The 25,191-nt window shown below is 37.7% G+C and overlaps 1 protein-coding gene across 1 annotated transcript; it reads left to right on the forward strand.

The window, feature by feature from the left end:
* Positions 1 to 708: 708 nt before the first annotated feature.
* Positions 709 to 23,669, forward strand: ZBBX (zinc finger B-box domain containing; the record flags this gene model as incomplete). The annotated part of the gene is made up of 18 exons (XM_082319974.1): positions 709 to 776; positions 1,361 to 1,474; positions 3,046 to 3,139; positions 5,503 to 5,551; positions 5,698 to 5,807; positions 12,093 to 12,260; positions 12,733 to 12,907; positions 13,907 to 14,027; positions 14,552 to 14,682; positions 14,910 to 15,013; positions 15,337 to 15,443; positions 16,399 to 16,430; positions 17,730 to 17,974; positions 18,816 to 18,975; positions 19,524 to 19,679; positions 20,642 to 20,878; positions 22,477 to 22,612; positions 23,594 to 23,669. The coding sequence occupies 18 exons, from the start codon at positions 709 to 711 to the stop codon at positions 23,667 to 23,669; spliced, it is 2,283 nt and encodes a 760-aa protein (XP_082176100.1).
* Between the last annotated feature and the right edge of the window lie 1,522 nt (positions 23,670 to 25,191).

Raw genomic sequence — 25,191 nt, forward strand, 5'->3', positions numbered from 1 at the left:
TAAATGTGCAGCTTTGGCACTGTGCTTGACATCGAGCGTTGGCATGTTTCTACCAGCAGCCTGCTTAGTCTGTACTAGTTAAACTGCAAACATTCTAGCGCAGGGAGGGTATGGATGTTAAGCTTCAGTTTGGACTCTGTGCTGTATGAACTTTCTTGTTGGAAGAGTATTTTACAACCTGGGGAAAAAAATTCTTTAAAATACCACTGTCTTGAAGTTTTAAGAGTAGGGAATAACTCTGCTCTGCAAGTTACTGTATTATTTTCTATCAATTTGTATATGACAGAAGACATTTATCTTTTCAAATCAGTTGAGATGGTTTGACTTCATAGCCATTGATACAATTTTCTCCTTCTCTGTGCTTTCTATGGGTCTGGTTCAAGAAAGCTGTGTTTTATTTAATATTAAACTGCTTTCATTGAACTTTAGGGAATTGCCCAAATGAAACAGACAAATAAATCTTTTCCCTGGTATCATAAATGTAATAAAAAGTTTTTCTTTCAGTTAAATTTAATTTAGAGTTTCTCTAGGATTTTATTGACGCTTCATATGAATGAGCTCTGTGCTCCATTTCTCTCCTTTACACTAATATTTTTAGATTTGTAACAAGTTTTTACTGTTCTAATTTCAATTGAATTCCCATTTCAACATGTTGCTAACTGTAGGTAATTGAAATTCTCTTTTTTAGAAGAGATTATACTGGGAATCATGAACATCAATGATTTTGTAATACTCCCAGGCTCAAAAACTGGAACCTCGGTGAGATTAAAAGCAAAGTAAGTGCATTTTATCTGATTGTGATAGAGATGTTTTTTCATCATTTTTAATAAGTTTTAATGCAACATTAAGTAGAACAGCTTATTTGTGTAAGAGCAAGGTGATGTGTTTCTTTTCTGGTATTTTCGCTACAGTTTTATCCTTAAGCCTCTCTTTTCTTAGGCTTTAACGAGTAAGTTATAGGTCTTGTAATTCTGTATATCTAACATATATACTTTGTAAACAAACAACACTAAAGGATTCACCGGGATAGTTTATTTTAACATAATTAAGCAACAAACATTTGTGAATACAGACACAATTGTATCAGTTTTATGTTGGCGACTCTAAAGCTTATGTTGGAGTAGCCATATCGCTGTTGGCATACCCCTCTGTAATGAGAGATTCTTGGGTCCAAGGAATTTGCACCTGACCTCCCCTAAACTTTCCAGAACTGTTTTCAGTCTTGCTGGGAGTGACATGCCTTTAATGACAAATTTTTAATTTTTTTTTTCTGACTGCTTTAAACTTACTTTTTATTTTAAAGACCTTACTGTCTTTCATGTAACTTCTAATAAAGATTTTACTACTTTAACTTCTCCAGAACTGTCAGAGAATTGCAGTTGGAAAAAGTGCAGTTAGAAACAGAAAACAAAGAGATGGAGAAGAAATTACGGCAACTACAATCAAACATGAGCAGAGAAAAAGAAGAGAGAAAGTAAGTTAAATTTCTGTTTCAAAAAAAGGAATCCAGTGAGATGCTCCTTCCACACCTTCCCCTGCCCGAGATGGGATCTCTTGCAAAGTTTGGAATTATTCACAATAGTGTTCAGTCTCCTCTCCCCAATCTTCCCAATGATAAACTTGCTACCCTATGACTTTCTTATTTTTAAACTCCCATGTGAAAATTTTTTTTTTTTTTTAGAGGTTAACAAACAAATCCTTCCTGGCAGGGATATTCCTTCAGAAGCAGAGATCCTTTTGCTCATTTATTCCTTCTCCTCCCTTTTTCCTCTGTCCGATTGGATTTGTCACCTTCGTTTTAAAGCAGGAGACAGAAAATAGTTTCTCTTGCACTATTTCAGTCTTATTTCTGATGTTTCTGAAGAGGATAGTGTTCTTAATAGTGCTTTGATCCTGTTTTGCATGCATCTGTGTAGCTTCTCAGAAAGACATTTTCTGTGTGACGGAAACATGGCTTGGAAAATAAGCATAATGTAATGAAGCAAGTGCTAGGGTGGAAGTTTCAATCTCGGCTCTGTTACTGGCTCACTCTGAATGTTAGCAAATCTCTGCAACATCTGCTTCCATTTCTTTGTACTTCTGCCTGACGTATTTTGTCCCTGGAGATACAAGTGCCTTGGATACCTTAGTGCCTCAGTCTTGGTAATGCTAAGGGCCTGCTGTTTGCAGCTCTGTAAACTTTTGCTCGAGCTGTTGAGGCAGCGGCACTTTTTTCAGATAGTGCGTGGCACTTTTTTCCCCATATTGTTCTCATGTGGTGGTTGTTGTATTGTTCTCATGCCCTTGTACCCGCAAACCCTGATAGTGTTGTTATGGTGAGTTAAATGACAGGATTTGTTGGCATTTGCAACGCTGGTGGGAAGATCATCTCTCTTCCCTCCTACACATTTTCCTTACCCCTTGTTTTGTATACTTTAGTTTGTTTTGCACTATGTTTGGTTTTCTGTGAAACAAAGTAGATCAGTCATTTGAATACTTGCTAAACACCATGATATAGTGTATTATGCAGTGTGCTAAAGCTGAAAATCGCTGTTTAATCTCCCTTAGCCTTAAATTCTTCCCCACTATCTACCATGTTCGTCATAGTAGTCAATATCTAAACTGATATTCACTGAAATCTTAATTGTAGGTATGTGTTCTTGGGTTGTTAAAAGATGCTGCATTTTAGCTGTGCTGGATGAATGCCCTAGAGTAAGTTGGGACAATGAAGACTTGTCTAAAGTGTACTTCTGTTACATATTTGTTCTTCTAACGCCAGCCTTGGAGAATTGATGCGATTTTCTTACATTTAAAAACTTAGACCAATTTGGTCTAAAAGTAAGTACTTTCTTAGCCATTTGATGTTTTTACTGCTATTAAAGTAGATGTGAAGCAGGTTTCAATGGAAGGGAGGTGTTCGTGTTTTGGGGAATTGATGATCCTGTAGACAAGTACTTTATTTTTGCGATACTCTGTTCTTATTTAAAAACCTGAAGGAAAACTTTTATGCTTCTTTTGCTTACAGAAGACACAATTTGTAAGTTCTTTCTTGCTCTTGGTTCATAGGAAATCAAGTGCTTATCACTGGAAATCTGGACAGGCAGGACCAATGACCATTCAAGCCCGAGTTTTGTCACAAAGCAAAGAAAACAATAATAAGGTAGTAAGCTATCAGTATATTTGCAGGTAAAGCTATTTAAAACAAAATAAGATTTAGAACATTTATGCTACAGAACATGGGAATTCTAAGTACTGTAAAAACAAAAAGGTTAAGCACCTTCTGAGTAAAATTTCTCATTGTTTATTTTTCCATGCCAAGCTTATGTTTCCCTTTGAGCTGGAGGAACATCAAGTTCTGTTTGGTGGTCTGTTGGTTTTTTTAATTGCAATAGATAGCAAAATATCATTGCTTCTACAGATTTAATATTATAAGGGTCTAATTTGATAGTGATGGAAGTCATCGGGAGCCTGTCTTTCAAATTAATTAGGCCTTGTCTAATGTCCATTATGAATCTGAAATATAAGGCTTCATGTGAAGTTTTGAGTCCAAGTTCTCTGTCTTCATAGATAAAAGCTATGAAAAAGGCTCACCACATTAAAAAGTACTACAGTTAAAGTTTTTTCTTTAACTCGGTCACTGCATAATGGCCTCTACATTCACAGTAGAACTCCCATATGAGACTGTGGTTCATTCTCTTTTTTTTTTTTTTCTTTTTTTTTTTTCTTCCCCACTTCTGCATGTCCTATGATCTTTCTTATGATGCTTCTGGATTTTTTTTCAGTAAGTACAGAAGGAGACTGAGAACCCAACTTGCCATTTGGTCCACAGTAGCTGGGAAAGTCCTACAGTCATCCTCTGAGGACTGACGCTAGTTGGTCAAGCATGGGTTAAACAGATCTTTGAAGCATTCTCTTGGACAAGGACTGGACTCGGTCTGTTCTCTTGGACTGAGACTGAATGCTTCTGACTTTTGTTCTGTGACGTCCTTGCTCAGACCTAAAAGGAGGGGTGTAGAACTTTCCTGCTAAGTCATTGAAAAAATTGTTTTCTTTTTAATATGTACCCAATGGGGTATTTTCCCCTTATTCCCTTTTGGAAATGACTAGGGCAGTTTTGCTTAAACTCTCAAAAAAAATTAAGGATAAGGCAGATGTATGGGAATGGTAAAAGTTGGTCAAATTTGCAAGTAGCTGAAGACTGGACCTTGTGGGGAGTGTTATCACGTCCAACTGTAATAACCTAGTCTTAATATTTCATTCTCTGGTGAAATAAATTCATCATTTTAATAGCTTAGGTTCTTGTCCTTGAGGCTTTATACATCATGGAAGCTGCATTAGGTGTATCCGTCATCAAACAATGTTCACGAGCACCGTTAAAATACCAGTTGCGATAACAGAGCTTATATTCTTTACTACTTCCATGAATTAGTACGAAAAATCTGTAGGGGATCCCCAAATCCAAGCTAATTCAACTCAGAGAAACTTCCTCTTTCCTTTAGCAGACGTATGTCTGGATGTGTCTGGAGAGGCATGCAAATTGGACTGAGCGGGACATAAAAGGAGAGTTTTCTCTTGCAATTATTTGTTCTGGAAGCCATGCTAACTATGCTATGTTGAAATGAGAGCTGTTAATTAAGAGAGACCATTTGAAACTGGCTGAAATAAAGCTTATTTAAGTCTGAAGAGAAAAATGGACAATGGCAACTTCGGACTAAACCACTGCAGCTGCGATTTGAAGTCTTCTGAAGCAGCGGCAGTTTGGTGTGAAGGTCTTAGCCAACCCACTCAGTTTCAATAAAATTGCCTACTTGCCCATGGGTAGAAGAGAGGATCAGAATGAAAAGGTTTTTTGTAGCCCACCTCTTTCTCTTTTCCCCTTCTCTGATACAAGTAACTCAGAGCTGTTACTGCTTCAGAGACTACAGATTTCAGCTGTGATGGCTAAGGAGAAGATGCGTGGGGCAGAATTTTCAAAACGGCAAAATTAAAATGCCTGCAAATGCATATGAGTGTGTGTGGGGAAGTGAGGGTGCAGTGTGGACTGTTTGCAGGGAAAAACTGAGGGGCAAAAATGTTGAAAATGATCAGTTCCTGGGGTGCTAGATCACGGAAGAGTAATGAGGAGAAGCAGAAGTAAAACAAACTAACACCTCTCCCACCACCACCAAACTATAGGTAGATACCCGTGCAGTAGGCTTCACTGGTTGACAGTTGAGCTGCAGTCACTACGGTTGTGCAAGTTGTGCAGGTCTGTGCTTGTGGAAAACACTGCCACGTCCCTGGCTGGGCAAACAAGGACAGCGTCGTTTCATGAACTGGGAGACGGGTCACAGGCTTAACGGCTGTCATGGACAATACATGGAGTTTTCTCTTTAAATACAAGCTTAGCTATTTTCCTAGAAACAGTAAAATTTTAATTCTATAAAAGTTATGCTTTTATTCATTTTCATTAGTATCTTGTACATACGTGTGTGTACGTGTGTGTGTACACATATATATATATGTAAATATTCTTCCATGTAGGTTTCTTCAGGAAAAGTGAAGCTGCAAATACTCAAAGAACAGATTCAAGGTAAAGACATCTTTGTTAACTAAATAAAAACTTACAAACTTCTGGCAGAGTATCTGATTCTTGGAGGTTGCTGCAATTAAGCAATAAAGACATCAGAGATGGGAATACTGGGTTTGGATTTGATTATTGTTTTCTTCCCCCCCCAGAGCCAGTGAAAGAACCATTTAAGCATGACATGGCAAATGCTGTAGCTCATGAAAAATTGGGAGTGAAAGGGATAGCATGTGGACTATGTGAAATTAAGAGTGCGCTGCTGGTAAGTAAATGGTTTAAAAATTACTCTGTTGCAACAGAATGGAATGTGTGTATATATCATAGCTTTGTGGCAGTATCTAGACATGTATCAGATAGTATAATATGTTGTAAAATGATTTGTAAGCTGTGTGTGGTCTGCACAGACAAGCTGCCTGACCTGGAATTCACTTCCAGGACCCTTCATGAAGAGACCTATATATGGAAATACATATGTGCGTGCCTGAAACACAGGCGCAGGTCTAAACGCTACGTTAGCTCTCTGTACGTTAGCCTTTCTGCACAACGCAGTTGTGTTACGGCAGTCCACGGATGTCGTCGCACTAGCTGCCTCCGCCCCTTCCGTAAAAAGGAATCATTTTGATGGCAGTATTGCTGTTTTGAAATGATAAAGTCAAGGAGCTCGTTTGAACTTTTAGCCTTAGCTTTTCTGGTGAATTGAAGATTTTTAATACCTTATTTTTGCCGTTGGTTCTGCTGGGGAAAATAGGACTTCTCTAAGATGGTCAGCTTGGGGTGCCATACTGACTAGTAGATGTGCAGCAACTTAAAAAGAGGAAAGAATTACTTACGTATTTGAGATTAATTTGATCCTACTTTATTTAAATATCTTATCTTGCTGGAATGGAAATTAAAGTAATAGTGTTTTTTCACCCATTTCCCAAAATATATTGCTGATATCCGCTGTAATTTTAGGATTTCTCAGTGCGGTAAGTACTTCCTGCGCATAAGGTAAAGGGAGGTTTTATATGCTGATCTCCCTGAATGGCAAGGAAACAGATTAAGTGATTCTGTTATCAGAACTGTTATCAGTTCTTTAACAGAGAGTTTCTTTAAGCTGTATTTTTATTAATTTGCCCAGCATGTGAATGTGACTGAAGACGACTGATCTCTTACTTAACTAGAGAACACTACCATATGATTAAAATAAGATGTATGGTTGCAGGCAAATAGGGCGAAATTGAGTGGTCCGTGAATATTTTGTAATTTTGAATACTTTGATAAGCACCAGGGCACGTTCTTAATTCTGCCTGCTTTCTGAGCTGGTACTTGCTGGCTGCGTTAGAGTGGAAATTACTGTTATCAAGGATGAGGCGATTTATATTTAATAAAGAGATTTTGCCTTTTAGCAAGTATAAATAGGAAACCTAGCCTCTAAAATATGATGTAGCCCCATACTAATCCATTTTTGAAGTAACTTGTGCAAATAGAGTAGTTCCATTGTTGAATAAGAAAATAACATTTTAATTCTAAAAAAGTAGCACCTCTCTTAAAAAGATTCCCCCCTCCCCTCTGCCCCATACTACATGTCATGATGTATTTGTATTGCTTTTACAGCAAATTAAAGCAGCTGGAGCTGCTAACACTCAAATCAAAAGGTAGAGATATTTTATTTGTGTGTGTCTTTTTAATGGTTTTCCTTAGGAAAAAAATACCTGTGGATTTTGCATTTCTGTTAAGATTCCCTGGCATCAAAGCCACCGGGGATTTTCCTTCCTTCATTTTTATGATTTTTTTTTTTTTTTTTTAAATTTTGTTTTCCCCCTTCATTTCATTAGCGCTCACCTAAGAATTGATCCCCTGTCTGTGTGGCGCAGCCGAACATCCCCAGCAGCGCAAAGGGCCTGTTTTTCCTGCGGGCTTTTAACGCGCAGTCCCATCTGCGCTGTAAATCCGTATTTGGGCACGGGCCGGTCCCCAGCTGTGCCGAAGCCGCTCCGGCGGAGGTGTGGAGCCCCCGGTGTGGCCGCAGCCCAGCTCGGGCAGCCGCGGCGGCCTCCCCTCGGGCTGCGGCGCTGCGCCTTCCCCGGCGGGCGGCGGCGGCCTTGCCCTGCCCGGGCCGCGGGGCGCCGCGGCGGCGGCTGCTTGGCCGGGGCGCGCCGCCAGGCGGCGCTGCGCTACTGCGGGAGGCGGCCCCTGGCCCGGGTGGGCGGCCCCTGGCCCGGGTGGGCGGCCCCTGGCCCGGGTGGGCGGCCCCTGGCCCGGGTGGGCGGCCCCTGGCCCGGGTGGGCGGCCCCTGGCCCGGGTGGGCGGCCCCTGGCCCGGGTGGGCGGCCCCTGGCCCGGGTGGGCGGCCCCTGGCCCGGGTGGGCGGCCCCTGGCCCGGGTGGGCGGCCCCTGGCCCGGGTGGGCGGCCCCTGGCCCGGGTGGGCGGCCCCTGGCCCGGGTGGGCGGCCCCTGGCCCGGGTGGGCGGCCCCTGGCCCGGGTGGGCGGCCCCTGGCCCGGGTGGGCGGCCCCTGGCCCGGGTGGGCGGCCCCTGGCCCGGGTGGGCGGCCCCTGGCCCGGGTGGGCGGCCCCTGGCCCGGGAGCCGCCGCCTCTCCCCGTGTTTCTGAGGCAGCGGTTCTTCCACATCTTCTGCTCAGACGCTTGCAGTAACGCGGGGCTAGCAATCGTTACTTTCATGATGGATTGGTCTGCGAGTTGCTTTATTATTAACCTCCACCCCCTCCAATTCAGGTGGAGCTATGCTTCCGATCACTTCGTTCCTGATCCCAGAAAGTCTTGTAGGTCGTGAATAACACTTGTAATATTAGGACAACGCTGGTGGGTAACTAGGCATTGTTTTAACACTGCTTAGTGTGAAAGTAATCCCTTTGTAACTGATCACATGTGGCTTTCTTACTCAGTAGAAAGTTTTTCAGCTAAAAAAAGAAGTTTTCATAGAAGCAAATAGCATAGATGTTTTATTGCAATACATCTTGAGAAAAAAAAAAAATCATGCTCTCTTTTCTTGTGCCTTGATGGATTTTATAGTTATGCACGCCTCATGGAAAATGGAGTTAAGTTGAATCAATGGTAGTGTTAAGTGGTTGGAAATACGTAACAAATTGCTGGGTCAGGAGATTTTTATCCAGGCTCTTTGAAATATTGTTATTAGTATATTTTTCGAGACTTTTCCAAATTATTGGATGTCAAGCATTTTAGAAAAAAAAAAAATTGTAAATACTAAAAATGACCAAAGATGTTTGTTCATTCATCAAAGACAATTATATACCCTTGTGAGTATATTTAACAGTCTATGTTACTTGTAATTTAAATATAGTAGGCTTGAAATTCCAATTTCCTACTTATGATTGTATCTGTTCTGTCAGATGCCACTTTCAGCATTCCTGATTCTTTCATACTTGGATTCTACTCACAAAGGAATAAACTGTGATGAAAGTAAAATGTTATACAGTACAGTGGAGACTTAAGTTGTGTGTAGGTTTATTATTCAGCTCAGTAATATTCAGTTTGTAACATACAACTTTGTCACATATCTGTTATGAAACAATAAAGATTTTATAACTTTATAATTAGGGTAGTAAAGATTCTTCCTAGAATTATTGTATAACGCTTAATTGTAACAAACTTAAGTTTCTCATGCATTATGTTTGATTGCACTTCATAAAAGGGTTGTAACAACTCTTTTTTTGGACCAAATTGTACATGCATTTTGGATTTTATCTTTTGGACAAAAACACTCTTTTTGTTTTCCTAGGGTTATTTCAAATTTGATTTGGTAAATGCCATAATTTGCTTTTTTTAATACCTTTCCAAATGTATATTATTATGCTTGTTTTCATTTTCTTTCATTCCTACGTTAATGATAGCTCTTTCATAGCTGGACTTAATGAATCAAAGAGAAGCCATGTCAGGAACCTTTTACGAAAAAAATGTTTGGATTGATATGTCATTGTTATGATTACAAAGAGTCAAAGTTACTTTATTGTGAAACTGCAAGCTAACATAAATATAGAAAATGAAAACAGGGTCTTGATTAACTGTAAGTTGATTTAACTATTTCAGTTCTACCATATGAGGTTTTCCTGAAGGAAAAGTTTACTTTTCGATGATGTCACTGGACATGTCATTCTGTTATGCTGCTAAAATTTATTTGATTATCCCATTCTTTCTTCCTAGAAATATAATCCTTTTGGTACTGCAGTAAATTGTGAAGGCTATCGGTCTGATAAATACATCTTTGTTGCAATGATCCTTGCTTATAGTATGTTAGTAGAAAGATTACATCATTTGATGGAAAAACTTCAGGTGAGAATTTAAGGCAGTTACAGAAGGATACACCATCCTGTGAGTAACAAAAAGTCAGTAATTAATCATCTTTTTGGGATGATGTGTTATCCTGAACTATGTAGTCGATAAAAAAGTTTTTCCATGAGCTGTTTTGCATAGATATAAAAATATTTCACCACACCCATCTAAATGCAGACTGTTTAGCTTTTTTTTTTTTTTTTACTAGACTGTAGCAGATCTTTTAAACCTAGAACTGAAAATTGGGTGGTAACAATAGTAAAATAACAATGATAAATGTTGACATTGGTAATGCATTCTCTTTCAGAGAGTGATATTTTTTTTTTTTTAAAGGGATAAGCCACTTATCTCATTTTTGGTGGTAAACAAACTGGATTGAGATGTTGGAATTTATTGTGGGGATTAAAGGCCATAGAGCAGTTCATTGGAAGAATACAAGGATTTAAACTGAGAATGATGGAGCGCTGTGATCACTCCATCTGCATCAGGAGAATTCCACCTTAAGTTGTCTTGATTCTCCCCCCTCCTCCACCTTTTACTTGTCGTCTTCCTTATTCTCTCCAGTCCTTCTCTGAAACTAATTAGAAACTTCCTCTATTAATAAAAGGAGCTAACAAAAGGGTGCAGAGGGAGATGCCTATGTTTGTTAGGCATCAAAGTAGGAGAAAATTAGCATCTGAGTTCAGCTGCTGGGAAGTTTAACATGAGGCCAAAACAAATAAGCTTTGCAAGTATTCTCTAAAATCAGTTTTGCAATTCTTGCTTAAGTATTTTGAAGCAATTGAGCAAAATCTTGATGAAGGTGTTGAAGTTGTTTATACAAATAACACAGCAGGGTGAGCCTTTCAAGTATTGATCTCCTATTATGTACCGTGTGCCAGAGTACCAGAAGGAACCATACGTAACGCAAGTATGCTCGCTCGAAGAGAGCAGGTGTATGAAACTACATCACTGAAATTATCTCCTTCAAAGAAATTTGACTTCTGCTGAATTCTACTGTAATGTTAAGATTATTTTGTTCACGTGGTGAAAAGAAATCAACACAATCGTTAGCGATGTACTTTGGGTGCATGTGCCATAGGAAACAGAATGAGCCAAGGAGAAGGGCAATTACAGAGAGAAATTCCCCTCTTTCTCTTTGAATATATGCTTCTGTGATCTCCATGTGTTAGCAACATGTTGGTGATGTCAGGGGGGGAAAAAGAATGGCTATCAATTATGGATGATTATGGACTATTAGGTTTGAGGAGAAAGACAAAGCACGCATGTTCATACAGTAAACTTTGAACCTTATTCATCCTGCATTGCAGTATAAGAATCAGAGGAAGACTGCAAAAGGAAAAAAGTAACCGCTGTTTGAAGTAGGTAGTCCCCATGCGCACTCACCGGCACGTCACAAGTACCATCTAGCGTGCAACCAGCAGCTGCAAAGTCGCTGGATCGATTATAGTGTAGAGTAGGTGGAAAGGAGGAGATGTGAGTATATTCTAGTTTGGCAACGGCTGCTTGACAGATGTGACTCTTTCTGATTACACTTTCTGCCTGTACCTTTACTGCTCTTGTGTTTTTGTGGTAAGAATGTGTTCCTTACTTGAGGATTTTATAGGCAAAGGATCTTTCCTTTTGGTCTCTGTGTGTAGGGAGGGCACATAAGGAAAGGATGAACACACAATATTTTTTGATTTTCCTTGGTAATCATTCAAGAGTTGACAATCAAAACCTTCATATTACATTTCCACTGTAATTTTCTTTGTTCTAATGAAGGTTGCAAATCAGTAAAGTCCCAGTGTGAGTAAAACTGTTATTCTCCTTCTGTAGCTATTTTCAGTCAAACTTATCTAGTTCTTTATACTTTGGACTTTCCTGGACCATTTTTTGTCTGTGAACAGGTATTCCAGTTAGTTCTTTAAATGAACATTTTCCTCTTGTTGACCTCTACAGGTGTGTTTCTTTCTACTGAAAAGCTTCAGTAAGCAGAACTTCATTAATAAAGTACATAGCTCATAAATTTGTTTAAATGATACGTGTTGCATAAAACGCCTCACTTAGTCTGTCCTGTGTAGTACCTAATGGAATACTCAGATTATGGAGTTTTTGCTGACACATTTGCACACTATCGATTATTGAAATTATGATGTGCTTGCTTCACCATTACTCTTCAATATGTGGTTACCTACCTGCTTTTAATATGCTGTTTGGTGGAATGTTTGAGTATGTTTATAATAAATTAATGATTTCATAATGTTTCGTTAACAGACAGAAGCCGATATACATGTTGGAAAATTGGAAATTGTTGATCACTTCATCAGGGAAGTAAATCTGAATGAATCGAAAATTAATCATGAGCAGAAGAAAGTAAATAGCAAGCATCAGGTTACGTCGGACAAGTTTTCATCTCTTCTAGTGTCGGCAGGCAGTGCTGAGGTAGTGTACAGTTTGGAAAAAAAAAATTCTTTTTGTTTAGGACATCTTAGGTAGAGTGGCCTTAGGTTTTTGCGCAGTGTGCCAGGTGAGGAATCGGGCTATCAGACTCGCACAGCCCATTGACCCCTGTTCATGTCTGTCAGCATAATATCCATCCTATACATAGGGTGTGGGCTATCTGTGGCTACTGCTTTCTGCCTGCTAAAAGCATTTAAGTTAAATGGGTTTTATGTGTGTGCTTATACAAACTTTTTTTTTTTATTTTGCTCTTGATAGAACGTTGCAATTTAGTTGTGGGCAAGACTACATAAAAATTGAGTGATCCTGATTATCAGGGTAGCTAGACTAAGCCCAAAAAACAGGGTGCTGTATTTCCATAGCTGATACTAAAAATATCGTTGCTATTGCATGTAACTGGGAAAAAGATTAGCATCAGAAGTGCTGTATTAATTATGCTCTGGCACTGATTTAGGAACTCTCCTCAGAATCAACCTGTACGGGCCTTGAAAATCAGGACAAAGGATTATTACTAAATGGTGTGTTTAATGAGGAGGAATCTGCAAAGTCTTTTCAGGAAGCTTTGCTTCAATGGAGAAAAGGTAATCGTGATCACAGAGAACAACTGCGTGCCAGCGAGATCCTATCAGGTATGATTTTTTTCTGTTTTAATTGCATTTTAAAAACATTAGGAGCCATTTTGGTGAGTTAGCAGATTTTTCATTAGTGAAGGTAGATGTTCTGTTAGAATAATAAATGTTTCTTCTTAAGTTTTCTCTCTTATGTTCCTTTATAAATTAACAACAACCTCTGAAGTTTTTTTTTAATAACGTGCAGATCAGTGTTTACCCCAATTCTTGTAACAAACTGTGGCATTGGCATGATTGTTTAGCTTGTGTCCCTGTACTTTTCTGTGGCATTGTTTCTCACGTGAGACTTTAATATGATCTGTAGTGCTCACGCATAAAGTCACAGCTTTTAACTGAGGCAAGGAATGTGCATGCCTCAGGATTTCGTATGTTGAATCAAAGTACATTTTCAGCTTGCCTTCCACAGGCTCTTAATATTTCTTTGTCCAAGTGAAAAAATGCAATCAGTTGAAGTATGCGTGGAAAAATATGAAAAAAAACAAACAAAAACAAAACCAAAAACCAACCAACCAACCAAAAAACAACAAACCCCCCCCCCCCCCCAAAAAACCAAAACCAACCCAACTTTTGTCTGATTGGCTTTGTGTAAGCTAGTCTCTTTCCTGTAGTCCGTGGATAGTGTTCGTTCTTTGTGTATTTTTGTACAAAAAATATTATACAGATTCCTTTTTTTCTCTTTTTTTTTTTTTTTCTTCTTCTTTCCTGTGATATAGTGGGATTTTTATCTGTGGAGTCATGATCCCTTCTCCCCCTGCCCCCAATGTGGTAATCTTCCTTTATGTGAGAAGCTGGAATAAGTGAATCTTTACTGGCTACCCCCACTGCTGACTCTGTTGTGTAAATATAATACTGCTGGCCACTTAAATTTTGGAATTATGCAAAGAGTTAGCTAGGCAGAGACTACTAATGTACATTTATTAAAAAAAAATGTAGTTAAATGGCAAGTTTATAAATCTGAATATCTGTATGAATTTTTTTTATTCTAAATAATTCTAATAGAATCTGTGGGAGTTTGTGAGGTACAGACCAATCTTACTGTTATGAAGGAACCTATCCAAATTGAATTCAAGAAGGATGGCCTGAGCTACATGGAGAAACTCTTGCTTAAGAAATACAGAAGGTATTGGTACTAATGAAAGAAGTCAGAAATACTTAATAGCATTAACAAAAATTCCATTGTAATTTTTTAAATATTAGATATATTATCAAGAGTGAAGGTGACTGTATACAGGGTGCTTTATTTTAATACAATAACCATTATAACCAGACTTGACGACTTAATATTTCACAATTACTGCAGCGGTAATATTTGAAGGGATTCTCTTTGCTGTCAGTTTATTGTAGAATTTGAAGACTGGTAATGATACTTGGTTGCTTGATTTTGGGGCATTTGCTACAGGAGTTTTATAGAGAAAAGGAAGTATGATCTTCAGGATACTTTTAGAAACATTACAGAATCGTTTTGTTAGTCCCTGAGGTGCGAGGTCATCTCAATGAAATTAGGAAGAGTTACTGCTTTTCAGCAGCAGTTAACACTGCTGCAGTAAGTAGTGTGGTGTTTTGGGTCGGTTTTCTTTAATGACTGTGATATTATATATAAAAAAAATGATGACTTCTTAAGGTTGTTTTCTTTTCCTATTTTAGAACTCCTGTTGATCAAATTTCTGGTAGTTGCATTAAAGATTTAAAGCCTGTGCAAACACTGAGTGTACATCAGGCTGTGACTGGAGGAGGGGGAGAAGGAGATGATGATGATGATGTCGATGACCTAACAGGTGTAACAGATTTCTGTTTATTGAATCTAACTATTAAATACTTTTTCTTGGGATTTTTTTTTTTTTTGCTATGATTGCTGAGCACTTACATGCTTAAGCAGTTTCTGCTTAAAGTACCAATAATGAAAGGAGAAATTTATGGTACTTCATAATAAAAAGTTTGCATTTTTATAAGTGTGTCTTGAACAGGAACAAATGAAATACATCCTATTAATTATATTTCGTAGTTGAAGAAGTGAAGAGATGTTGGACATCTGTTTTTAGAGAGGAGGTACCCAACACTACTTCTGAAAGTGCAGAGTCCTCTTTGAAAATTGAGTTCCTGGATGATGTAAGTATGTAATAAAGGACTTCATGAATCTCCACAGCGATCTGAAGTGATTTGTTTAAATGTTGATCTGGTAAATCTTTAAAGTAGCAACAGTTAGATAATTTCTAATTAAAAAAAAAAAAAATATTGGTGTATTGTTTATCTTTTCCATACAAATGTGGAAAACTTATCTTTCCAAAGGTTCCCTGTAATTTTTTCCTGTTGTGTCTAGGGACGCTTACTGTATAAAATTACACAAAAATAAAATCACTTGAGTTAGAGGGGTTATTTTGAATTTTAATCTATTGCTGAATATGGGTTTTTTGGTTTTGTTTTTTAATTAGTCTTATGGCAAGGACTTGGAAGAATCATCTAACTTTTTGGTGATGGAAGCTGGGGCTATGAGAGTGAATAAGCAAGGAAAAACCGAACCACTGAAGCAGTGTGGAAGGTATCAGAAATTCAGAGATTATTTGGAAGAGAAAAGGGAATAATCCTATCTTCTGATTTAGTTACATTCCTAAAAAAATGGTGCTTTTATTTGCAGACAGTCATACTTCATATGAAAGGGGAGAATCCTTGATTGTAAATTGTTTTAAGGCATGGTTAAGATATGCATCTTCTCATCCTTGGGGCAAGACATAGACTGTGCCAGTATCACGACACTTAGTTACTGCTTTCCCTTCCTTTTACATTTTTTTCCAAGATCCTGTCTGTGCTTGCTGGTTTTTGTCCTTGAAAGTTTTCATTTGAATGACCTAATGATCTGACGATTAGTTTATAAGACAGTCTGACAACAGTTTGGCACTTAACAGGCATAGGACACGTTTACCGTTAAAGTTCGTGAATAGTAAGTTTGCGTCTTCAACTTTGTCAGTAAGCCACCAAGGTATATTAATTGCCTGTAACTAGAGAGGCACCACTTTGAAATTTATTTCGTTTGCTTGATCGCTCTAATATTAAACCATGTAAAATACATTTCTTCATATGTGCACGTCCTGAATTACAGGTAGAATTTCTTTTTTGTATGCTCTTATCTCAGTTCGAGCAGAGACTAGCATACAGACAGTCTGTAATTGGTCAGTGTTGTGTACTTTAAAGGTACTCTCACTCAACTAATCTTGTAATTCCAGGCAAAACGAAGATTCCTAATAATTAATGATACATGTGCAATTCTTCTGATCTCCCAAAATGTATTTATGATGAGATGTGATCTGTTTTTGTTATATTTTGTTCTTCTGGTCTTTTCACCATCCTCTGTTTAAAAGTGGTTCAGCAGTTGCAGATCAGAACAACACAGTACCAAACCTTTTGCCAAGAGAAACTGTAGGCATCATGAGAAAGTCCTCTTGTCACGTAACTTCCGCAGCTGACACTCAGTATTTTTTACCTTTTCCTCTTGACAGAAATCCTGTTTCTTCTAAAGAACTTTCTGAAGGTAAATTTTGGAAGTTATTTGTACAATTTACAGAAGTGTATACAGTTTTATCATTCTCATATAGGATGTGGTAGTCAACTACCATGGTTGTCTGAAAAAAAAAACTAAAGATCGTTAAAATATGTACCATTCCCTGAGCTATGCGGGTCCCTTCACCACAATTTGATGGGCTGCGCAAACTATTTTGAAATGATAGGCATCTGCTGTGACAGTACTCTCACAGTTGTGAGCTCATATTTGAGGGAGAGACTGCCCCAATATGAATTGTATACTGAAAACAAACTGATTATAAAGCAGATGAAGTGATCTTATAAATCCCTCGGTGTACCTGTACTGTATTAGATTTAATGTATGGCACGTGTCCTTTTTATGTAGAAAAATGCTTTTATATAGATAGGTTGAGAAACTGTATAAATGATTACCTGTTCTGCATGAAAGATCATCATTTGTGTATAAATATTCCAGTGCCTATTGCGTGTCAGTGAAATCACCATGAAAGTCTGGCAGCTTTATTTTGTGGCACTCTTAAGGGTTCCCAAAGATCTTACTCTGTGTCCTAAAACTATGTGAAATATATTGTCTTTTTTTTTAATATTAAGAAATAAGTTGGAATGTAAGGGTACTTAATTTCCTCTCTTTGCAAATACCAAACAATTGCTCCAGCACTTCAGAACCTAGCACTTGTTTTCTTTGTGCTTAGTTCAAGAAACTGCTTATTTAAGTCGTCAAATGTGAAAAAGCAAACAAGAGCTGACTAATGAGATGTGACTTATGTGCTTCTGTGGGCACAGGATGAAAAATAAAAAGGCTACGTCTTGTATAAACAAAGAAAAACAGCTTGCAGAATCATTTGCAGCCTGATAGTATGTGTTTCAAACCATTGTACTACTTTTAAGGAAATTTTTGCTACTATTGCTGTTCTTATGCTGGCACTGGTTAGATTATAGCATTCTAAATGTAAAAAATTACATTAGCATGAAGAAGTAGTTGGAAATGTGTTAAGATTATTATCAAGATCTAATATTTTCATAGACAGGGATGTACAGGAACATGCATTAGGTACAGAACTGGTACTACTACCTGGTACGTCTAGTTGTTGGCATCTCTGGATATCAGACAGGAAGCTGATGAAAGTTAACTGTTCTTATTTGTAATTTTATGCCTTAGGGATAACTTCAATGGAGGTTTCATATTTAAGTTCATGAAGAAAATATAGTAGACTTGCAGGTTATGATTCATATTCATTTCCATTTAAAAAAAAATAATTCCTGTTTTCATTATTTTTTTGTACTCTTGTAGAAAAAACAGTTGTCTGCAATCTTGAAAGAAATGCCGTGCAAAAGGAGCATATTAAACTAAAGACTGTGAGAAGATCACTTAGCTCCTGTAAACTGCCTGAGAAGATTTCTAACCCTACTGAACTAACGAGCAACAAATATCTCCTTGAGACACAACTGCAGAAAACCAGTCAAGAGTCACAAGGAATGGACAGTGTCTGCAATAGCCAGGATTTCGTTTTGCCTGTAATTACAAAGTCTTCAGTGGTAAAATATTTTATCTTTGATTGCTAAATACATGATAAACTATGCTTAGTGTACTTTCCTAGTTTCGCATGAGGCAACATACCATGTTGCTGAATCAGCTGAGAGATAGTGATAGTTGTATGGTTACCATGAAATATTGTACCACTTTTCCCCATTATCCTCCAGACCGCCCCCCCCCCCCGGCAATCGAGACTATAGTTTTAATCAGAGGATTGTCACTGCCTACCATATTTCATCTGTAGGGGATGAAGGCATCTGTACTTTCCAATTTGTATTGTCAGGCTTCTCTTGATGTTCAAAAAAAGCAAAAGAAAGGACAGACTAGTCTCAGACAAAAAAAACCCCAAAAAACACGAGGTGTGGGGGAGAAGGCGGCTCTTCCCCTGTTAGTATCAAGGTCACTTCACCGGTTGGTTGAATGCCCAAAATTGTAGATACTCTTATCTAACCTCAAGTATTCAAATGTTCCCTTGCTGAATATCAAATTGAAAGGAAAACATGGAGGAGATTGGGACCTTAGATTTGGAGTCATTGCTAAACAGTATTACTTTAGCTGATGTACACAGAGAGAAGTGAAAACAAACAAAGAAAAACTGCTTTGCATGTCCACACTCAATCAGTGGTAGACTCGAACTCTCGCAACAGTAGCAATGGAAATTTACAAGGTTTTAAAGCATATATCATGCAAAACCATCAGCCTTAGGAATATCTGTTACACCAGGCTATCGGAATCATTCCAAGTTTTATGAAATGAGCATTTTGTTAATATAAGCTTGCAAGGGCAACTTACAAAATTTCCTGTTTCTTTTCCTCTTTCTAATGTTTTTGTGTTTTATTCAAGTTACAGGATGTAGCCAAAAGACAGAAATCTGTTTCTACACGATATCGGGGACTTGAAGGTTTCTTTGTTGTAGGTGTAAACCCTAAACAAGTAATGCTTGAAGCGCGCTCTTCACTGTGTGCTGACTCTAGCCCTACGGACAGTAGTATCCTGTTTCCAGGTAACGGCGTATGGATAAAATCCTGAAGCAATATACGTATTTATCACTGTTGCTGTAAGACGTCCTTCTCTTCATGTAACTTGGATCTAGCTTACTTTTAGAAGTCAGTTTGGGGTAGCAGTCGTGCCCACACAAACAACTGGTGCTGTAGAAGGATAAAATAAATGTACTACCTTGAGGTAAATTACATCGATATAGTGCCATAGATTTATATGCTTCTTTATATCCCCTGAGAATTTGGTTCCAGTAGGAATTTCTGCTTTTCTTTGTGCATAATATACATCACAAAACAATGCTTTTAATGGTGTATACGAAACAACATGTGAAATGATTGGTGAGCATGAATATTAATTTTATCAAGTATATCACTTGAATTTAAGCTTGTTGGTGTGTTATATATGATTTTTTTTTTTTTTTACATTATGTGTAGAAAATTTGTTGCATGACTTCTTTAAATCACACACATTAAATGCAGCAAATATAGTAATGGTAAATGCGTATTAACGCAAAACCTGCAAATATTTTCCTCTAATACTTTTCAATTTCAGGAGATGGAAAGTGGGTTAGTGAAAGGAGCTTAAGTGAATACGCTGATGACTCTGTAGTTCAAGGTGTCTTAGAAAGTCAGTTGAATAGACCTTTCGGTGTTTTGGAGACTCAAAATAGAATTTCTCCCCTGATGGCAGCGTGGAGGTCATACCCAGGTAAGGATAGCAACAGCTTTGAGGTCCTACTTTAACAGGTTAATTTTTCTTATGTAAAAAGTAGAAGCACTGTCTGTGATGATTCTGTTGAATTTAGGTCATTTTTGTATCTTCATCTATGTATTTGTGTTTTGGGTATAATGGCTCATATACATGGCATTGTTTTCGTAACAGTGGGCTTTTGAGTTACAAATTATCTCTTTCCAGCTGTCACTAATAGTTCTTTTTATTGTGCTTAGTTTCTGCTCCTGCCTCTTCCCTATTACTCCGGTCTTAGCTTGAATATTTATTTAATAAACTGTCTAGAACAAGATTATGTATTACTGTGTGTTTTGCAGCATCTAGTACAATATGGTTTTGATCTAATAGAAGATTTCTTCATGCTACTGAAATAAGTCTTATTACATGCACCATAAGAATCTAGGAAACAAGTAATGTATAACTGCATCTGCACTTTTTAGTTACTTTTCTCAATTTCAACTGTCTCCATCTCAAGGAATGTAGCTTACGTTATTTCTCTCATCTTAAGCAACCAGTTTGGCATTTTAATTTTAAAACCGCTATGTGCAGAAAATGAAACTGTCAATTTCGAATCCCAGAAAAATATTTGAAAGTGTCTATATTTTATTCATGTTGCCTTAAATTAAAAAAAAGGCAGAACCAAAGTTTTAAGCTTTCTACGCACATTCTTGGTCTCTCCGCTCCCCCAAAATTTGTGCCATTGTACATAATATTGAAATAATTTTTTTTCCTGAAAGATACCCCTGAGGTGCTACTTCCCAATATATTTGTAAACTCTTTATTAACATTTATTAACTCACAATCTTAAGCAAAATTAATAATCTGTTCAGATCAATTCATAATTTTAACTACAATGAATGTCATTAATGAGCTGAGATAAAATTCTCTTTATGTGTGAAATCTTGAATTATTAGAAGTTGTGACCTTTTCTGTTATTTCAGGGAATGATTCTAGAAGACCTTGGTCAGCAAATATGCTACACTGTAAACTGACTGAAAACTGTTCAACACACACACAACCAAGACCAAAGAGTTCACCTCTGCGTAAGTTTAGAGTTGATACTGAGATATCAAACCACAAGTGCCTTGATGTAACTAAACATGATGAGTATCTTTGGGAATATATAGCTGACCAAGAAGCCCTACTCACTCTGGAAAAAGAATTACAAAGTTATACAGGTAAGTGGCAATACTCCTTTTTTTTCCCTGATGGTTTACAAGTGACATAATGAAAATAAGTAGCTATTTCACTTGCCTTCTCAGATCTAACCGATTTTGATGCAAAAATGTACTAAACCATTTGATGACGCAAGAGTCTTTGGTGGTTGAACAGCGATTTATTTCCATTTGATCATACTTTAACCTACCCTTAATTTAGTAGAAGCAAACTGTTTCACGCAACTTTCTTAAGTTTTTTTATCCCTTGCATTTTGTTGCAAAAATCTGCAGGATGTCCTAGGTATTACTTCAGATCATAAATTTCTTTTAAATAGGTATCCTTTCCTTGGATATTTAATAATGAACACCCCAGGTGTTGTTAGAAGCTAGATGTGATTTGATGCAAGGGTAGCAAGAAGGGGAAGAGATGGACAGGGAATTTTATAAATCTGTCCTGACGAGAACTGCCACTAATAAGGCACAATAGACCTCTCATTTTGGGTTTGACTCACCCCCCTTTCCTCTGTCTTTTTAAACCCATCTCCTTGTTTTTTGAGGGTGGTGGAGGTGGCAGGCGGGCAAGGTCAGTTGGTTATGGTTGAACAGAACAAGTGAGTTGTGGTTTTCTTTGAATACAGGAAAAAAATGATTGGGATGCTTCTGTTCCAGTCTCAGTAAGGAGACAGGTCAAGAGCTGAAGGCACTTTGTGCCATAAGCAGTCCTGATGGACTGCATCTCTTAGGCTGTACCATGGTCCCACCCTTCCGAGCTGCTATGGTGCTCTTATATTGGCAGGTCCTGGCTATGATGCATCTTCAGTAAACAAAAGTAGTCTGGATTCCAGAGTGTTCTGTCTTTTAAAATGTGTTTACCTTAGGTTTTGCTATATTTTTTTTTTTTCACACAGCTCTTCTGAGGCTTCCAAATATCACGTTTCAGGACAGCTGTCCTTCCTTTTTTGATACGTACTCATCAGAACTCATGTGTTTTTGGAAGAGTTTCTCTTGTTAATGCTTGAAGAATGAACATCCGTGCTGAATATGCTCAGAGAAAAATAGGGAGGAAAGTTATTGTTGAGTTGTCCCATTCTTTCTCTCCCTTTTCGTTCCACTTTCTTGGAATACTTTTCACTTATAAATAAGTTCATAGCAGAGACTTATGGCTAGCTGGGAAAATAGTAACATACTTGCACGTGTGTTGTATAAGAAGCACAGACTGTGACCCCAGTTGACTGTGTTTTTGTGTTGGTGGATGTGGGATATATCCTGTTACTCCGGTTTAAATACTACCATTAGTGAGCTGCCAGAGTTCTACATTTGCTACTGTATTTTGAGGTTGCATAGGTATTAGTGGGCCCTATATATAAAGTTTCATATGGTAGTGGCGTATACATCTTAGAAGCAAACCCTGTCCGTTACTTCTAGTGATATGGGAACCATATAATAAAAAGTCATAATTTATTTTAAGGGCTTGTAGTGACACACTTCATCAGATAGAGTTTTTTTGAGACTTTTAATGGCAAGTTTTTGTTGATACTGTGAAATTCTTTAAAATTGATAGTGTAGATACTGCATTTTTTTGTTTATATTTGTTCGTGAAATGACCTAAAATGTTTCAGGTCCTGAAAAATGTTACAGCTTTGCTTCAGAAGATGTAACTTCCTCCAGCAGACACTCAGAGAAGGTATGTGGAGATACTACAGATCGCCTTAAAAACCTGGACCTGGAAGACCACAGCAGAGCTGATACTATCAGGTAAGTTAAACTTGCTGAGTATGTTTTTATGATATTGTAAAATCATTAATATGCCAAACGTCTTGCCAGAACTGAAATAAAAACAGTCTTGACTTTCTGATTGTACTTTACCTGCTGATTACAAATGTCAGCATGACCTCTTTTGTATCTGAATGTTCTAAGCCAGTACTCTCAGGCAGCTCAGATTAAGTGATATATTTTGTCGTTGAGACTCCAAATTATAAATTTGGGGATTATGTTTTTTTTAAATGCATTAGCTTTTGTTAACACACAGCACTGAGATTTATAAAGTAAGTCTATTACAAATCATCTAAGTTCTTCGGTTGAAAGGTACATTTAAAAAGAGCAGTTGTGAGCAGGTGAGCCAATAACATTTAACTCACCGCAGTCTATGGTATATCTGTTATATCGCCTTGGAGACTAAGGAGGTGACTGGAAACAAGCAAGTTCCCCAAAGTTCTGTCTGTCATTGGTTTCTTACTATGATCTCGTAACTAGTAAGGATAAGTGAGACACTGAGATGTTAACTACGTGCTATGTGAATATAGCTGATTCAGAGATTTGTGTAAGTTTTTTTTAGTTTTTTTGATTTTTTTTTTTTTTTTTTTTTTAATGTTCATAATATTGAAATTGCAGGTCAGCAGAAAACTAAAAAATATTTGCAAATAGTGCAGGTAGTATGAATGAGACCCACTTTCCTAGCTTACCTGTTCTACGATGTGGGATTTCTCTATTTAGGCACAATAGTGACAATGTTATTTACCTCCTACTTGTTTAAGAGGTGAAAATGTATGTGACAAAAACTGAGGGGAAAAAATGAATATAGTAGCTTGTAATGTATGTATACTTGCAAAATACACAGCAAAAGCTATTTTCATGCCTTTTAGTTCTACATATGTGAACATATGTCACTAAAGCTTAAAGCAGGGTAGCTTGAGGAATTTGAGCTGCTGAAAATCACTGTGGTGTGTTTCTTTTAAGGGGCTGGGATGAAAGCCAAATGGATGATGAGGAAGAAATTCTGGAGGATAAGCAACAGGTTCTTGCATTACAGTGAACATGCAAAGAACTTAATGCAATTTCTATCTTTGCCTATCGTACAAAACCAAGAAGCAGATGAAGAGGTGTCTTGAGTGCTGCTCAAGATATTATTTATTAAGGATTATTTTGTAAAACTGTTAATAAAAATTCTTAAAAACCCCTTGATTTTGGCTTTTTCATTAGTATGAAGAAGTAACAGAATAAAAGAAAACTGGTCTTGTGCTTTTATTTTTTAGGATTTTTTTTTATTCTTTAATTTTTATTCAGTATAAGATTCTTTGCCCGCAGATTGAATTTTCTGTCTCCAAATGCAGTTTTACGTTGCCAAGCTGAGAGGTAATGTGCAAGAGGGTATTAATGGAGTGTTCTTAAATCGGGGGTCTCAATATGGCCAAGTTTATATGGTGAGATGCATAGTAGAAAGTGTAATAGGCCTAGTATGCTTTACTCCTTATCATGTATTTTACCACTAAGGGACTTTCGCCTTGCAGAATGGAAATTAAGTTTTACATAGTATATTTTACTTCTCCTGGTACATTCCTTTCTTCTTAATTTCAGCATGTAGCATATATTAGCAGTAAACTTGGCTCCCTCTGCTCGGCATTGATGAGAAGTCAATTCTCTTTCTGCACTGTACTACTTTCACTGTTCCAGTATGCCAGTTTGGAGTGATCTGTGTTCAGCATACCGAATTCAGCTGTACTGTAGGTTTCTGTCTTACAGGCTTTTTAAGATTAAGAGAACAAAGAGAAATACAGTAAAAAGATGATCTTGGGTGGTTTTGATTTCACCAAACCATTTTTATTTCTCTATCTGATGATGACAAGGCCTCAACTGTACTTTTGAAATTGTCACATCTGTGTTGTATAAAAACGTTTCTTCTTCTTCTCCTTCTCGCCTTCCCAGTTAATGTAAGGTTAAATGCAATTAATATAACTTCAGTAAAAGGTCCCTTGGCTGTTACATGCTGACTTGGTACTTCAACGTAAAGAGGGTTTCTGCTCTCTTTTTGAGGAGATGCTTAATTGTACCCAGTAGTTTTTCTGTGGAGGTGGCAGGAAGTTACGGTTTTGAAATGATCTGACTGGTGTCTTTTGGTGACATCTTTAGGTTTCTCAGACACAGCAGCACGCTTCAGCTTTCTTTAAAGTTTTTTTCCTTCATCATGTTCTATTTGAATGTGGTGAACTCTTTTTTCCTTCTTTTATTAGTTTCCTCCACTGTGGTTTTTAAGATGCTTTTCAGAGTATCTTAAAAGCTTCCCTGCACCCCGCCCTGAGTTTTGATCAAAAAAAGTGTATCAAATTGCAGTCACAAAGGTTTCTGTCTCATTGTGTTGGGAAATTTTGGAAGTGGGATTAAGGAAAAGCTTTTGTCTGACAATTATTCTTATCCATTTTTGGGTAAATCACCTGACAGGACTCTAATGGTAACTGTTGTTCACAGAAACTTTCATATAGAAAGAGAAGCTTTGTATCCTGCGTTACTTCTTCCACCTGTGTTCCACAGTTCTCTCATAACTGCTTTAAATGAGGAGT

Source organism: Platalea leucorodia (genome assembly GCF_965183815.1).
Source record: "Platalea leucorodia genome assembly, chromosome: 8".
NCBI lineage: Eukaryota > Metazoa > Chordata > Aves > Pelecaniformes > Threskiornithidae > Platalea > Platalea leucorodia.